This window comes from Sus scrofa, chromosome 14, assembly GCF_000003025.6.
Source record: "Sus scrofa isolate TJ Tabasco breed Duroc chromosome 14, Sscrofa11.1, whole genome shotgun sequence".
NCBI classification, from domain to species: Eukaryota; Metazoa; Chordata; class Mammalia; order Artiodactyla; family Suidae; genus Sus; species Sus scrofa.
Genome location: NC_010456.5, coordinates 141,725,143 through 141,742,084, shown reverse-complemented (window position 1 = coordinate 141,742,084; position 16,942 = coordinate 141,725,143). Strand labels below are relative to the sequence as shown.

At 47.8% G+C, this 16,942-nt stretch overlaps 1 protein-coding gene and 1 long non-coding RNA gene across 6 annotated transcripts in view; one reads left to right on the top strand and one right to left on the bottom strand.

Annotated features, from left to right (window-relative positions):
- Window positions 630-16,942, bottom strand: part of LOC100514924 — a 28,325-nt gene continuing 12,012 nt past the window's right edge. For 2 of the 3 annotated variants that reach the window (XR_002338896.1, XR_002338897.1), the window contains exons 5-6: window positions 6,764-6,872; window positions 630-985 (exon numbers count right to left, since the gene is read on the bottom strand). This is a non-coding gene — a long non-coding RNA (uncharacterized LOC100514924). Of the gene's footprint in view, window positions 986-6,763; window positions 6,944-16,942 lie in introns of all 3 variants that reach the window. The other variant, XR_002338898.1, reaches the window with a different exon arrangement.
- Window positions 4,255-15,377, top strand: SYCE1 (synaptonemal complex central element protein 1). Of its 3 annotated transcripts, XM_021073972.1 has the most exons (13): window positions 6,209-6,329; window positions 9,910-9,972; window positions 10,601-10,660; window positions 11,001-11,075; window positions 11,715-11,762; window positions 11,994-12,048; window positions 12,741-12,830; window positions 13,079-13,142; window positions 13,875-13,941; window positions 14,027-14,150; window positions 14,223-14,333; window positions 14,466-14,553; window positions 14,799-15,377. In XM_021073972.1, the coding sequence occupies exons 1-13, from the start codon at window positions 6,260-6,262 to the stop codon at window positions 14,874-14,876; spliced, it is 993 nt and encodes a 330-aa protein (XP_020929631.1). In that variant the 5' UTR covers window positions 6,209-6,259; the 3' UTR covers window positions 14,877-15,377. The 3 variants fall into 3 exon arrangements, with proteins under 3 accessions (XP_020929630.1, XP_020929631.1, XP_020929632.1); XM_021073971.1 differs by lacking the exon at window positions 14,799-15,377 and having other exon boundaries at window positions 4,255-6,329; window positions 14,466-14,684; XM_021073973.1 differs by lacking the exon at window positions 14,466-14,553.

Below are 16,942 nucleotides of genomic sequence, written 5' to 3'. Positions count from 1 at the left end.
TAACAGCAACTCCCAGGCTCAGCAGACCCCCGGGGCTTCATTGGCCTTGGGCAATATGCTGGTTGGATTTCCTTCCTCTGCCTTTTTCTATACGTGGAAGTGCCCTACAAAGTGGGCTTTTCCCTCAAAACCTTTCAGAGCACTGAGGCCAAGCTACCTCACGCCAGGCAGTTCAAAGACTCAGGTCCCCACCCATCACGTCATGACAGCCTTCATCAACTTTTCATGTGTCCATACACTTATGTATTTATGAATGTAGGTGTGTATACATGTAAATGTTGATTTATTTTCTTATCTTTCCTACTTTTATTCATTCATACGTCTTTCTTCTTTTCGTTCATTATTCTTTCTCTTTCATTCCTTCTTTCTGCTTTTCTTCCTCTTTTTCTTACTTTATTAAACCTGCCTGAAGCATATGTGACTTATTAGCCCATCGACGGATTTCAAGCCTCAGATCATTCTAAACACACCGCAGGGACAAAGACAGATCCTTTACCCAGGGGCCCAGGAGGGATCTCTGGGAGAGTTTTCTTTATATCAAACTATTGGACTTGATTCACCAGATCTGGCTTTTCATCAGGTCTTCATACTGTAAGGCGAATGCAGAGAAAAAGCGAAAAAGCCAGGTGTTCCAACAAAGAGAAGGAAATTTATTAGAGGGAAAGGAGAGGGTGACTGACCCTGAGAAGAGCCAGCCCCCCCCCACTTCTGCTGGGGCCTTCTTATACCCTGTGGATGGGAAATTGATTCCCTGAAGCTGGGGGAGAAGGTTAGTTGACCTTTCACCTGCAGCTGGACTCTGGTGGTCTCGGAATCTTGACAAAGCCAGAGGTGTGTGGTGTCCCATAGGGGGGTGGTCTCGCAGTCTTGGGAAAGCCAGAGGTGTGTGGTGTCCCACGGTAGGGGGGTCTCGTCATCTTGGGAAAGCCAGAGGTGTGTGGTGTCCCATGGGAGGGCAGTCTCGTAGTCTTGGCAAAGCCAGCACCTGTGGTGAAAACAGGATGTCGCTTGAGCAAGGTGGTCGGTCCCACGGGTCAGCAGAAAGAGCCATTGTAACAATGACCCCCGTGTAGCCCCTAACACATACCAGGTTTATTCAGGAGACCTCTGGAGAGAAAAAGCCCAGGGAGGAGCACAGCTTCTCCCCAGAAGATCACCGTTTCACCACCTTCCATTCACCAGGTGTAGGCACTTTATCCAGATCCCAAACCCCAGTCAGGCGGGGGGTTCAAAATTACCTGCTCAACAGCTGATTCCACTCAACAGCAAATAAGACAACAATCCAATTGAAAAATGGGCAAAAGATATAAATAGAAATGTATCCAAACAAGACATACACATGGCCAACTAGCCCATGAAAAAATGTTCACCATCCTTCATTGTTAGAGAAATGCAAATCCAAACTACTATGGGGGACCCCTCACACCAGTCAGAATGGCCATCATTAGTAAGTCTACAAATAGCAAATGCTGGAGAGGGTGTGGAGAAAGGGTACCCTCCTACACTGCCGGTGGGAATGTAAATGGGTACAACCACCATGGAAAACAGTATACAGGCACCTCAGAAAACTAAATATAGAAGGACATTTTGACCCAGCAAACCCAGCATTGGGCATATAGCCAGACAAAACATTCCTGGAAAAAGACACATGCACCCCTGTATTCCTTGCAGCACTAGTTACAATAGCCAAGAAATGGAAACAACCAAATGTCCACTGAGAGATGAATGGATTAAGAAGAGGTGGTACATGTACACAATGGAATACTACTCAGCCATAAAAAAAGAACACAATCATGCCATGTGCAGCAGCAACATGGATAGAAAAGGAACATTCATCCTTAGTGAAATAAGTCAGAAAGAGAAAAACAAATACCATATGATATCACCTATATCTGAAATCTAACAAATGGTAAAAATAAACCTTTTCATAGAAAAGAAACCCATGGAATTGAAGAACAGACTTGTCAAAGGGGAGGGGGAGGGAGTGGGGATGACTGGGAGTTGGGGGTTCATAGATGCCAACTATGGCATCTGGAGTGGGTAAGCAATGAGATCCTGCTGCATAGCACAGGCAGTGCTATCTAGTCACCTGTGATGGAACATGATGGAGGATAAATGGACAAAAAGGATGTGTGGATAGAGATGTCAGCCTGGGTCACTTGGCTATAGGGTAGACTGAGCACTGCAAGTCAACTACAATGGGAAAGGAATCATTTTAAAAAAAAAATCACAATTACCAGCTGAGGGCTCACTAGAGACGGTATCTGGGTCCAGACTCCTGCCTCTCAAGAAAAAACAGGCCATCTGACCCCATCGAAACTGTCAAGCTTTCTCACTGCTGTGACACACGACCAGGCTGCAAATCCACATCAAATGCTGAAGGAAACACCCCTGTGTCCTTGCCTGACCTGAGGCATCTTGGGCCAGAGAGTCACAGGTGCCTGGAAAACAATCCCGAATTTCTGGGTGCTGCTGAGGCTTCCGACAAATGCATCATCAGCCACATCTCTGAGCCTGGACCCTGCCGCCTTGGAGCTGCACATGGGTCCGCAGGAAGGTACTCTGACGCCGTCTTGTGGACATCGGCCCTAACAGCAGCTCTCGTGCCTGCCTTCCTCCTGTCTGCTCAGCTCTCCTGGGGCTGCACTGGAGTTGGGCAAGCCTGCGGCTTTCCCTTGAGACTTCCTCTCCCTCTGAACGCCATGAAGTGCCCTAGGAAGTGGGGGATTTCTCTCTCAAAATCTCTCGGGGCACTCAGCCCAACTTACCCAAGGCTATTGTGTCCACTCTGCTGTAACCCTAACCCCACCCACTGTGCTGTGGGAGCCTTTTTTCTTCCTTCACATAATAATTACCTGGAGTGATTATCTCTGGCGTATGAATTTATTAATTTCTTACATCTTCATTGATTTATTCTCTGATTTATTTTTCTGGACCCACTTGTGGCATGCAGATATTGTCTGGCCAGGAACTGAATCCACCCCAGGGCTGTTACTACCCCAGGCTCGTACACACAACCCTCTGCCACCACAAGCATCATATCGGAAGAGCCTTTTTCATGCCTTTCTCTGTCAATTCACTTAGCTACTATGTAGGGATATCTATATGTATGCACTGACTTCATCAATTTATCGCCTTCTTCAAAATATTTACTTTTCTTGATTCATTTACTTGGGTGCCACCTGCAACATCAGGGAGTTGCCCAGTCAGGGTTTGATCTCCCTATGCAACTCTCACCATAGCCACAGACTCTTAAGGAAGCCAGCCACGAGGGAACTCTCTGAGAGCTTTCTTGGTATCAATCAACCCTGCTTAATTCATCAGACCTGGGTTCGGTCAGGCCTCCTTCCCTGGAGCGGTCACTGTAAAGGGAGACTCGTGTGGCAAGGCAAGAAAGACATTTCACTAGGTCTCATGAGCAGAAAAAGCACAGGGATTAGCACAACCACCCACCACAATGCCACCGAAGTCCACCATCCATTCATCAGCACCAGCCTCTATCCAGAGAGCTAAACCCTTGGCAGTCAGGGGCTTGAAAATGGACAGTTCATGATTCAAAACAGAGGCTGTGTGGGTTCTGGCTCCTGGCCTGGAGGAACACAAGGCGCTCTGAAACCCAGTGGATCACTCAAGCATTATAAACACACTGCCACCTGGCCAGGCAGCAAATGCACACACATTAAATGCTAAAAGGACAGCTGTGTGCTCTGCCTGACGTGAGGCAACTTAGAGCAGAGAGTCCCAGATACCTGGAAAACAACCCCAGATCTCTGGGTGCTGGCTGGGGTTTCCCACAAACACATCATCAACCCCAACGCTGAGCCCCGACATGCAGCCTTGGAGCTTGCCCTTGGGTCTGGAAAGTACCCTGGCACCGTCTTGTGGTCATCTGCACTAACAGCAACTCTCAGGTGTTCGTCCTCCCTCTGGCTGAGCAGCCCCCGGGGGCAGCTTTGGCCTTGGGCAACACACTGGTTGGATTGCCTTCCTCTGCTTTCTTGAAATATCAAGAAGGGCCCTACCAAGTGGGCTATTTCTCTCTCAAAGGCTTTCAGAGCCCTGAGGCCACCCTACCCGATGCCACAGCTTTTAAACACTCAGCTCCCGACCCATCATGTGCTGACAGCCTTCTTCAATTTTTCATATATTCACGCAGGTGTGTGTTTTTGAATATATTTGTTTACATATGTAATTATTGACTTATTTTCTTACCTTTCCAACTATTATTCATTAGCTCATAGGTCTTTCTTCCTTTGTTCTACCTTTCTTACATTTTTTTCTTTCACTGGAGTGACTTACCCTACTGTATGGAGCCCAGTGGCTCCCAAATGTCGATTCCTTGCTCCAACCGCCAAGAGCTGGGGCAGCCAGGGCCACTTTAGGGAATTTTGAAAGGAAGATGCTCAGGACAAGTGGTCCTGGCAGCTGCTAGGAACTCACCAGAAAACTCCCCAACTGGGGCCAGCTGGTCACAAACAGCAAGGCTCCTGGCTGGCTCACCAAAACCTGTTGCCGAACCCAAGTTTGCTCTGCTCACTGTACTGCTCAGGCCAATGAATTCTAAGAAGAGTTGTTGGGGCGATGCATAGCTACTTTAATTAGAAAGCTAGCAGATGGAGAAGACGGCAGGCTAGTGTCTTGAGACTTGCCTCAGTCTTAATTCAGGCTCTTTTAATACTGAGAAAGGGGAGGGGCAGGGGCCAATGGTCAGCCACTGTCACTTGCTGGGGGGACAGGCTCACTACAATGCTGACCAATGGCTGAAGAGGACCACTAAATGTCGCTCACTAATGGTTGCTCACTTACACTCTGACCCCAGCCCCTTTATCCCTGACTCTAACCTCTAAGGCCAGGCAGTCTGTACAACAGGATGGGTTAGGGTTTTAAGGGTCACTTGAACCTTTGCTCTACCCTTATCTTGCACAGGTCAGTTCACCATCAAAGAAGTAGCCCCAGTAACATGGAGATTATGGCCCACTTTGCCAGTTTGGATTGGTAGTCCATGACTTGAACAACCGTCAAGGGTGGCAATGGTCATGGGCTCAGCTACTAATTCCTACTCCTTTCCCTGACCTTGATACTGACCCTAAAAATGAAAGGTGACTCTCGTCTGACATTGACTCTTGACCCTTTCCCTGACCCTCGTCTCCTACTCAGACTCTTACTTTGATGCTGAGACCAGCTCAGTGAGTGGAGGTGAAGGACGGGTGCTGCAAAGCTTAAGAAATGTTCATCGGAAACAAAGAAAGACACAGAGACAGGGTACAGTTAAAGATGGGACCAGGGGACGCAAGACCTCATGCGTCAAGAGCCCTGAATGCCGACGCCTCATCGTCTTTATTATGCTCTCAGGAAGGTAAACAATGTGAGAAAATAGACACCCCAAGGCCCTCGGCCTCCAGTCACCTTGAATTTGAACTCCGACCTTTACTCTAAAGGGCATCAATGAGGCTGGTGTTAGCTATCTAGGCATAACATCTTGAGGAACAATCAGTGTTTTCTCAAGCAGTTTTCTGACTTGAGCTGACCCGGTTTTCCAAAGTCAACACCTTGTCCTCTCAGTTAATGCCTAACTTGCTGAGCCAGGTCCCTCTAGCCCCTTATGGTTTCCTTGGGGTTTAGAAAACACATCCGGAAGATTTCTCCCCACACCTTGAGCCTTAATCCTAATGCTTACTCTGTGACTTTTCGTAACCTTATCCCTATCGAGGACGCTTAAGTCAGCTCTAGGGCAGGGCTTTGCACAGGTAGCACTCAAAACTGCTCCTCACACCTGGTTGTTCCTGCCACCTGGAATCCTGAGCAACAGGTGAGGAAAACGTGACGCTGGAGGTTTTGGAACAGGATTTGCGCACGACGAGGCCAACTCACCGCCCTGCTGTAAAGCACCCAGGACGCGTCTGAGGGAAAACCGGAAATTCCTCTTCCGGGTGCAGAGACAGGAATGAACTGAGACCCCCACGCCAAGCACTGGCACTGTCCCCGAAGCGCGGGCGGCGTCCCCTGGGACGCACCCTCAGGAGACCGCCACACGCCCGCAGGCCCCTGGCTCCTCCATCGACCAAGCGCAAACCCAAGCGCACGCGACCCTCGCCTGCTCTGCGCAGAGTCAGGGCCAGACGCTCAAGCATGCGCACTGGCGCGAGCCCACGGTCTCCCCGCGGCCCCCGCTCGAGGAAACGGGCATTGCGCAGGCGCACAGAGGACGCCCCGCCCCCGGCGCGGCGCCAGACGCCGGGAGCCAGCGACCTGAGAGGAGATGGCGGGGCGGCCGGGGCCTTCGAGCGAGGAGTCCGCGGGAGCCCTGGGCCGCGCTGGCGAGGCAGGAGGTAGCTGGGCCCGGTGGCGGCCTCTGACCCGGCCTCCGGAGGGAGCCAGGCTGCCAGGGGCCGGGCGGGGAGCGCGTGCGGGCGCCTCTTCCTCAGGGCGGGGTCGGTCGTGAGGAAAAACGACTGTCGCCCCGCTGGAAGGGTCTGGGCGGCGCTACCCGGAGCGCTCCGGGGGACTCACCCGCAGGCCTCGCCTGACCTTCGCGCACTTCCCGTTGGCCTGGTCTGTCCACCCCGTTTGCTCAAGTAGCTCAGAGGAGTCAGGGGACACGGTTTCGATCTGGTCCCGGGGCCCCCACACCCGTGGGCCCGCGTCGGTCCCGTCACTCGTCCCACAGCCCGCACACATCTGCCTTCCCAGCTGCCCCGTAGTGGTTCTCCTCGGGGGAGTTTTTCCCCCGGACGAGGGTCCGGACGGCTCCACACGGCATTACCTTTTCTTTCGTCTTGACACTGATCCGCCGCGTGTTGGCTCCCACCTCACCAGGAAGCGGGTGGGGGAGCACGGCAGCTCCTTCAGTTAAAAAGTTCTGCAGGGACAGCCTGGGGTAGAGGAGAGATGAACAGTGTTCCTTAGACGTTTTCGCCCCGGTGTTTCACAGAACCGGAGGGACCTGTACAAGGAACACCCATCCCTCAGCTTGTTTACTCTCTGCTCTCCTTGGCTCACCCACCTCCCTCCTTAAGATTCAATCATGAACATGTCTTGGTGACACTTTCAGACCTGCCGTTACCAGTGCAGCTTTGGTACATTGGTAAGGGCTCCATAACGTTTTTATAAAATAAAGGTCTAAGTAATTAAAGAAACAGCACAGAAAGCTTGATTGGAGCACAGTGTGGCACCTGGTGACAACTCTCAGCTAAGGACAAAGAAAAACAGGGCAGATGCATATAGTTCCCTTTTCTTAAGCACCTACCGTGGCCACCACTGTACTAAAGAAACCTCTTAGTATTGCTCTTCCAAATTTCTCAAATAAGACAACATATTTAGATGAATGTTTAATCAGTTTCACCAGTGTCTTATAACTGGTGAAATACCATATCCCATGTGGCTTAGAAACTTAGGAATTTTACAACTTCACTCTTTCCTGGAGGATCACACAAAACATATAGATGCATGGACTACGTAGTCACTGGAGCCTAGATGGCGGTAGGAAAACATGGGGAGGGAACAGCTAAATCCCGAGGTATTTCTACTGGGAAATACCTGTAGAGTGGATTTCTGAAATGAGGAAGAAATGGAATTAAAATTAAGGTAACTATGTCAACTTTTAAATTATTAGATGTATTTACACTGATACAGCATGATTTTCAAAAAGGATATTTTTATGAGAGAAAAGCAAGAAAAATTATAATTATAGCACTATGTAGGTTGCACAGAAAGATGTCTGGAGGCTGCTTTCCTAATTGATGGCTCCAAGGAAGGGACTTGGATTTTGAGGGCAATGCAGAGGTAAAGGAACATTTTTAACCTTAATATTTGTATTTTCTACTAAGAATATGTAATTAATACTAGTGGAAATTTAAAATGTAAAAGTAGGGGACATTTTTAAAATGCCATTTGAGGATTGTATGTTAATATCTATCACTGTTGTTCTCTCAGTTTTAATTGTTATACTGAGGTTATTACTATATAGGAGAGTGTCCCTGTACTTTAGAACTTCACAACAGAATATTCGGGGTAATGAAGCATTGTATCTGCAACTCATTCTCAAGGTTCAGAAAGAGTAGCAAATGGAAGATTTGGGATGAAGGGCATAAAGGAGCTGTATGTCCTATTCTTAAACTTTATTATGGAAAAATTTAGGCATATGCAAGAATGCACAGGCACATGAAAAGATGCTGAACATTGCTAATATAGAAAGAGAAAACTACAATGAGGTATCACCTCACACTAGTAAGAATGTCTATCATAGTCTACAAATAAATGCTGGAGAGGGTGTGGAAAAAAGGAACCCTTCTACACTGTTGGTGGGAATATAAATTGGTGCAGTCACTATGGAGAACAGTAGAGAGGTTCCTTAAAAAACTATAAATATGGTTACCATATGATCCAACAGTCCCACTCCTAGGCATGTATCTGGAAAAAAATAAAACTAATTTGAAATGGTATATGCACCCCAGGGTCACAGCAGTACTTTTTACAGTAGCCAAGACATGGAAGCAACCTAAATGTCCATGGACAGATAACTGGATAAAGAAGAGGTGGTGCATATATATACATGACTGAATAATACTCAGCCATAAAAAGAATGAAATAATGGCATTTCCAGCAAAATGGATGGACCTAGAGGTAATCATACTAAATGAAGTAAATCAGACAAAGACAAATATCACCTATGTGTGGAATCTAAAACGATGATACAAATGAACTTATTTACAAACCAGAAATAGACTCACAGACATAGAAAACAAACTTACGGTTACCAAAGGGGAGAGGGGGAATGGAGGGATACATTAGGACTGAGATTAACTGATACACACTACTAAATATAAAACCTAAACAACAAGGACCTGATGTATGGCACAAGGAACTATATGCAATATCTTGTAATCTGTAATGGAAAATAATCTGAAAAAGAATATATATATTCTTCTATAGTGTATTTGATTGAATCAAGATGCAAATATGATCCATTTATCGAGATTGGGTGATAGGTGTCTTTAATCTCTTTTTGTATGTAAGGGTCTTCCTTTCTCCCTCCCCCATAACCCAAAAATGTATTTAAGTTAAACTGGGTTGTTTTTCCTGTGAAGCTCCCCAGTGTGGATGTTGCTAATTGCATCCACAGGAGCCATTTAAAATGATCCTCTGTCCTTGTGTTTCCTTCAAATTGTTATTTAGATAGAGAGGCTTAACATGTTTTAGTGTCATTTTTGACAAGAATCCTATGTTGTATTTTTACATCAAATAGCTCATAATGTCTATCTTTATTTTGATGTTAATAATAATTGCCTAGATCTACCAGTTCATTAGGGAGTTAAAAATAAATGCCTATTTGAGTATAAGCAAGTCAGTACAAAATGGTTTTCTAGGAGGCTCCAGAGTAATGATTGTATGTAGGAAAGCGTTTTGTATTCATATACATTTAAATGAGACATCTTATTAAATTTCCTCACTATTCCTTGTGAGGTATTTTGGTCTTTTTGTGGGGATTTGTTTTGTTTTGTTTTGGTGATATTCTCTTGAACTTTATAGACGATTATGCCATCTGCTGTTTACAGTGACTTCTGACTCCTTGTTTCCAGTTTTTAATATTTTAATACCTTTTTTTCTTTCATTATTACATCCTGCGCTTTGACCAAGCCTTGAACAGTATCTGTAGTAAGCATGCACTCCTTCCCTTGCCCTGAGTTTTAGTAAGTGGAAATCTGTGGTGTCATTTCATCCTTAAGGAAAAGCTGACCATGACCCGATTCATCCCTTGTGCAGTGTCCACTTAAGGTCAAGGAGCAGAAGCACCACTTTGGCTGGAAACCTGCCCTCAACCCACCTCAGTTCCAGCCCAAGGTTGTCAGATCTTCCCTCAGGCTTCTCACACCTATATGATTCTTAAATGTTTGGTTTTTGTCTCCACAGGGCAGGCCAAGTCCTCACAAAAAATAGAAGACTTGATGGAAATGGTGAAGAAGTTGCAGAAAGGTCACGTCTCCTCTGTAACTAAGGCTCAGCCTGAGGTTTGGGTTCAGGCAGAAGTAGAATCAATTCTAAGCCCCCATATTCACAAACTTGGGAAATGAAGTCATTTGCTTTCTCTTACTTTTAAACCTTAATTTTCTGAGTTAAAAATATGACCCATGATTCAAAGTTAAAGTGTAATGCAATAAAATGCAAAACATTGTCCTAACACTCCCCTTACTCACCATCCATTTGGCTCCCACTGCGATTTGCTGAAAACAGTTTTTCACCTTTACCTCCCTTCCCTCCACCTCACATCTGCTCCTCTGTGCTTCCTTACCAGACACCTCCCAGCCATGTTCCTACCTCAAGGCAGGCCTTTGCACTGTCTCACACCCACCCAGCGAACTTCAAGGCCTACCCCACCCTACTTGATTTGGGGCTCTCAAGAGGTCTTGCCATATCTGAAGAAGCGTGTCCTGCTCCTTTACTTTTTAATCCATTACCTATTTCTCTTGACCGCAGTTACCACAATCTGACTTTGTCTCTCTCTGTTCCTGTCTCCCCTACCCAAGATGTAAGCCCTTGGAGGGGCATCCACCTCCCTCTGTCTGTCCTGTCATAGTCACTCAACCTCCTTTTCTCCCTGCAGCGGGAAGCCTAGAGCCCAAGGTTGAGGTCCTGATTAACCGGATTAATGAGGTTCAGCAAGGTGAGCTCAGGACCTTGCCTTGTCAACCAGGATAAGTTATGTGATTTGCAGGACTCAGTGTAAAGTGAAAATGCGGTGCCCCTAGTTCAAAATATACAAAGTGTTTTGAAAGAGCAGAGCATTAAATGAGGCATGGGTTGGTCCATCTAAATACTAACTGCTATAGTCATGTTTATTAACCTGGCCCTGCTGCCACCTGAACCTAACAGGAAGGGCTTAGGCTCCTGGAAGCCCCATTTCCTGCTCTGTAAAGCCTGAGCCCCTTTAGGTTTACTTGAAGACAAATGTGAAATATTTGCAAGGAAAAGACACTTAAATAATGTTTTACTCTTTGGCACAGCAAAAAAGAAAGCCAGTGAAGAGCTGGGAGAGGCCCGGACTGTCTGGGAGACCCTGCAAAAGGAACTTGACTCATGTAAGCTTGTCACCGGTCACCCAGAGGTCCACACAATGTCATGCAGCTTTGAACACAGTATTCCAGATGTCTGCGTTCTTGGCTGTGACCAAGGGCTCCTGCCCTTCAACCTCAGATCCTTCTAATCCCTGCTCCTCCCACTGTGTTGGTGGGAAGGTTCCTGAAAAACTCTGTAAGCATGCCTCTACCTCAGGGCCTTGGCTAGACAGTCCCCCCAGATACCACCACTTCCTGTTGCCTCACATCATCCTCAGCTCTCAGCTCAAGTATGCTCAGAGAGGCCTTCCCCAGTTACCTAAAAACAGCACCCTGTCCCTGCCTGGGCACGTGCCACTTACTGCTTGATGTTATTTCTTCACAGTCCTTGTCCCACTTCATGTGATGTGTTTCTTATTTTTTCTCTCCCTTTCATGTAAACACACTGGCATCCCACAAAGTCATCACAGACACCCTTTATCACCTTCAGGACTCTAGTGCTTATAGCGAGTGTCAGCACAAGAGAGGAGAGGGTCACCTTGGGGGTCCACATTTGGGGTCAGGGGTAAGCCTGTATGAAACTGCCCATGTGACCGTGCGCAGGCCTGGTCCCCAGGGGTGCAGTGAATGGTCCCTGATGCCTGAACATGTTACTTTTTCCAGTGAGTGGAGAGAAAGTACGCCTGAAAGAGATCTTGAGCAAAAAGCAAGGTAATTATAGCTGTTCTGTCTTCATGTTTTTGCCTTTTCCAACCTGTATAAGCCTACTCTCTATAGTGATAGAAGCCTTTTGAAACCTGAATCACCTTGCACCCCTCCTGTGGATTCCACCACAGTAAATGACAGTCCCATACGGTGTCCACATGACCTGGCCCTTTTACCTCTGCCCAAACCTCATGCCTTGATGAGCTCTCATGGCCCCCTCACTTCCTCTCTCTGCAGAGACCCTGAGGATCCTCCGGCTCCACTGCCAGGAGAAGGAAAGTGAGGCACAGAGGTAAGAGCCTCTACCTGGGCCCTGCTCCAAGCTACCCCTTCATTCTGGTAGAGAAAGTAAGTGAAATCAGTTTTAGACCCACAGCTCTCATCTTCTCCCTCTGTAAAATGGAGAGGCCAAATAAGGGTCTTTCCATCTTGGCTGCAACAGCGGGCAGTAGTGTTAAGAATACCCTCTCACTCACCCACCTGGAATAAGCACTCATTTGCTAGAATGTTAAATTCCTTCAGCTGGTTTTTATTCTGTACCTTTGATACTTTCCACAGCAGCTGTTTGTTCGCTTATCTGTCCCTTCATTTAAGGCATCAAGCCAGCCATCTCTCCATCCATTATCCTTCCATCCACCCAACTATTTGTGCATTGATCTCTACCTCCTCAATGCTTATTTTGCTCATCTTGTGACCAGAAGCCCCAAGCCCCTAGCATACCAAGATTGAAACTGTTAGAGAAATTCACATGAGGTTAACCTGTGTGATTGTGCATTTGACCAGACCCACACTGATCTCTCTAATCTTCACAATGACATTTCCTGGGGGCATGTGCTCATGTCCCCCTACAAAGTTACAGAGATGGACCTCAATCTAGAAGGCTAGAACAGACCTCAAGAGAAGGATGCAGAAGCCCTACCCCAACCCCTGAATGTAGGGAGACATTCAGAGAACATGATGAAGGGCTGCGCTGACTCTTGCCAGGAAGCAAACCATGCTGCAGGAATGCAAGGAGCGAATTTCTGCCCTGAATTCCCAGATCGAGGAAGAAAAGAACAAACAGAGGAAGCTGAGGTAAAGCCCATCACCTGAAGCCTGATGGGCTGGGCTGGGTTGTCAGTGGGAGTTATACCAGCAATGGAGGTTAGAAGAGTAGCTGGCCGAGCTGAAGCTTGGAGGGTCAAAGTGGAGAAGGTGTTCCCAGCAGCATGAAGAGCATGGGTGAGCTCCCCCTGGTCTGTGCATGAAGGCCCTAGCTGTGCAAGGTTGGGGAGGGGTGTCTCTCAGCCCACGGCCCCTCATCCTATGTGCTTGATCTCCAGGTTGGATTTTGAAGAACAGCTGGAGGATCTGATGGGCCAGCATAAGGACCTCTGGGAATTCCATGTGAGTCACTCAGCCACTCCTTCAACCTTCCGCATCTCCCCCGGCAGCACCAGGCCCCAAACCAATGGAATTCTCCAGGCCTCCTTCCTCTGTACTTCCACACCTAGTTCCGTACAAACCCTGGCAGCTGTGCAGCACCCTCATTGCCACCTGCTGCTGACCTCTTCACCAGACCTGCCCACCCATCCCTGATGCTCTCCAAGTATCCTTAAGTGGTCATGAGGAACCCCGATGAACCAAGGAGGGCTCACCCAAAAATGAGATCCATATATGTATTTGGGGCCATCACAGACACAGGGCAGGCATCTGGGGATCCCAAACAAGAAAATAGGCAGAGAAAATGACTGTCCAGATGGAAGAGCTCAGTGAGGTCACATGATGGTAAGAGGAGGAGCTGCATTACTGGGTGGTAACTTACTCTCAAAAGAAAAACCTTGATTTGTACTGTTTGCAGGATCTCCTGTAGTAAATACTCATTCTAGGGCCGATTTCAAACCTTGTTTAATTCCTGAATACTCATGACCTCATGAGCCTCTCCAGCATAGCACAGCACCCTAGGTATCTGGAGTGAAAGCTCTAGGCAGAGGGAATGGCCAGTGCAAAGGCCCTGAAGCTGGACTGTGCCTGGCATACATGGAGGGCCAAAGTAGTAGGAAGTAAGGAAGACCAGATCTTGGTCAGCTTCACTGCAGCACATGGGAGATGTGGACAGGCCATCTTTCTACCCCTCAGAAGCCAGAGCAACTGGCCCTGGAAATTGATGCCCTGGACAGCAACAAGGAACAGTTGCTCAAGGAAGGTGAGGCCTGGAGAAGGGATGCCCAGATCAACTCTGCGCTGCCCTGCCCTGCCCTACCCTGCCCATCTGTTCCTTCCTGCTACAGAGAAGTTGGTGGAGGCAAAGCTGGAGGATGTGAAGCATCGTCTGTGTTCCCAGTTTGGAGCCAAGGGCTGCTCAACCATCACTGAGGGGCTCTTCCTCCGCAGCCAGGAGGCAGCAGCTGTGGTGTAAGGCAGAGATGGAGAGGGTGGGATGGGGTAGAGAAAGGGAGCTGCTAGCACTGATGGCCCCATCTTCAGGCATCTGTTTGAAGAGGAGAACAGGAAGGCCCAGGAGCTCCTGGGGGCTGCTGCCCAGCGCCAGGAGCAGCTACAACAAAAGTGCCAGCAGCTACAGCAGAAGAAGCAGAGGTGGGCACAGGGCCCCTCCTTGCAATCCTCACTGGGAAGGTAGCTGAGGGAGTCTCCTCCCTCTCAGACTCTGTCTCTTGGTCTCTTCACAATCCTACCCTTCTCCTTCCCCAATCTCCTACCCTACCTCAGGCTGAAAGAAGAGCTGGAAAAGCTTGGGGTGCAGGTCCCTGCTCAAAGCCAGAGAAAGCAAGAGGAAGGAGCTAGCCCAGGAGAAGCTGTGAGCCCTGGAATCGGGTGCAGGGAGCAGAGACAGCTCATGAAAGGAGCTGGGGGTGGGAAGGCAAGGAGGGGGTCTGCAGAATCCTGAGAAGATGGTCTTCAGGGAAAGGCATTCTTACAGGGACACAGTCAAGACAAAGGTGCAGAGGCTGGCAGTGGTGGGGTGAGGTGGGGCAGATCCCAGGGAGGGTGTGAGCAAAGGAATGTGAGGGGATTTCAACCTCAGACCTTGACCTCCCACAGGCTAATCCTAAGACCCTTGGAGTCAGTGAGGAGAAAGACCCAGAGCTGCCCATCAAGCAGGGCCTAATGTCTTCCTAGGCAAGAAGGACCCACCATACACTGGCGCTTATACCCTGGGCTTCAGGAAATAAAGGCACCACTTCAGTACAACTGCCTCAGCTGAGTCTGTGCTAGGTGGGGGATTGTCTGTCCCAAGACCTCTGGGCCACATTCTGCCTCTTGGCCTCAGCCAGAGTCCCACAGCAAGCACTCAATAAATGCTTCCCTAAGCTTACAGTCTCTGGGTCTGCTCATCTCTAGGACTTGACATGATCAAGGACCCCCAGGCACAGGGATGCAGGACTGAGACCTTCTCACAATAGGCCCAGGGGTTATGTAAACCAGAACCTCAGCCTGTCAGTTCCATGCCCACAGTCCCCATTGATTAGCTGAGAAAAAGAAATGTAACTGGATCCTAAATGTAGTTTGTACCTTCATGGGCACAAACTCTATACCTGAGACACTGTTACAAAAGCAGAGTATGTCAGAAATCCTCAGTGTCCTGGGAGTCAGTCACCTTGGACTATTGTGTGCTTATCAAATCCACTGGAATCCATCAATCCAAGCAGGGGCAATGATGGGAGTCAAAGTCTGTGCTTTTGGGTTAACAGACAGTGGATTCAGTTACAAAGAAATTCCTTCTCTTAAAAGGCTCCCCCATTCAGGTAGAACAGTGACATAGCAGGACAGACAGAAACTTCAACAGCCCTCATTTCTGTGTGTGTGTCCATTTCTTTACCTGATCATGGAACTACAGCTGGTATTTATAACGACCTTCACCTTCTTCCAACATACTTTCTGTATCTACTTTGCCTTTATCAAACAACTCTGGTGGTTGTGCTTCTTACTTGGTGGGGTAACCCTAACTTTTCTTCCTGAAGGCTGTTACTTACTGGTTTGAGTTACTGAAATTTTTCGTTGGCACTGATTGTAGGGCATGGTGATAGTTAAAGAAGCCTTAGGGTGTCTCCTGTAGCGCAGACATACTTTCCTTACCTCCACCCTGGGGAAAAAGTCCAATCATGCCAGCCTGCATGGTAAATCCCTTCTTTATTGATTCACAGGCATGAGAAGCCCAAAGTGTCTGGGCAGCAATTTTAATTTCCAGGTCAGTGGAATCATTATTGTATCTCACAGTGGGAGCAATTCTCCCTGTGGGACTAAGACTCTAGGCCAGTGAAATATACAGTTGTGGGAACAGGAAACAAAGCTTCCCAGCCGATCACTGGGGACAATTGCTACCATTCCCATTTCCACCCCATGATTTCTGGGCCTTCGAATGCTGGCTACAGGAGACAGCACTCTCTCTCAGACACTGATTCAGACACATACAACCTTCCGGAAGCCCTGAATTTTACTGCCACCTAGCTAGCACTTTAACTGAGTCTTCAAAGACCATTCCACCATTCTACCAAGCTTGCTGCTTCAGGATAGTGGAAGCATGGTAGGACGAGTGATCTCCATCAGAGCCTGGGCCCACTGCAGCACTCTTGTTGTCAAGGGAGCTCTCTCATCAGAAACAACACTGTGTGGAAGACCATGACAGTGGATAGGAATTACCAAGTCTACAGATGGCAGTTTTAGCTAAGACAGTGCAGGGAAGGCAAATCCACATCCAGATTTATCCCTAACCTCATCCCCTCTGGAGCTGCAGTCATTACTGATATGAACCAAGGCATACAGTTCACTTCTCAGAATACATAATGCTAGACTCTCAAAAAAGGTCTTCAGTAGCACTTTCATCTTTCTGATAGGTTCCCAATAGCCAGTTAACTGAAAGACACAGTGGTCTCCTCAGACAAGTGTTCAAGTTCCACTCCAGCAAATGGACCACCAGATGGGTTTCTGACTTATCCAAGGCCGTAATCTCTCTTAATTCAAGGTCCCTTGTGAAGTCATATGCTATAACTTACGAAGTCCATATGGTAGAAACAAAATGATACACCAAGAACACCAAGCTTGTTTTGTAGAGGACCAGGGCAACTATATTTGGAAACATATCAGGCACACTGAGGGACTGATGAGACTAAAAATCCACCTCCTGTTTGTTACATATGGGACCCAACAAATTTGCACTTTACCTCCTGTCTCCTTGCTTGGCTGCC

Bases quoted from the DNA above. Each gene is read 5' to 3' on its own strand.
- SYCE1 (XM_021073971.1), top strand. From the start codon at position 6,260: ATGGCGGGGCGGCCGGGGCCTTCGAGCGAGGAGTCCGCGGGAGCCCTG. The intron at 13,942-14,026 runs GTGAGGCCTGGA...TTCCTGCTACAG, and splicing joins GGAACAGTTGCTCAAGGAAG to AGAAGTTGGTGGAGGCAAAG. The intron at 14,334-14,465 runs GTGGGCACAGGG...ACCCTACCTCAG, and splicing joins CTACAGCAGAAGAAGCAGAG to GCTGAAAGAAGAGCTGGAAA.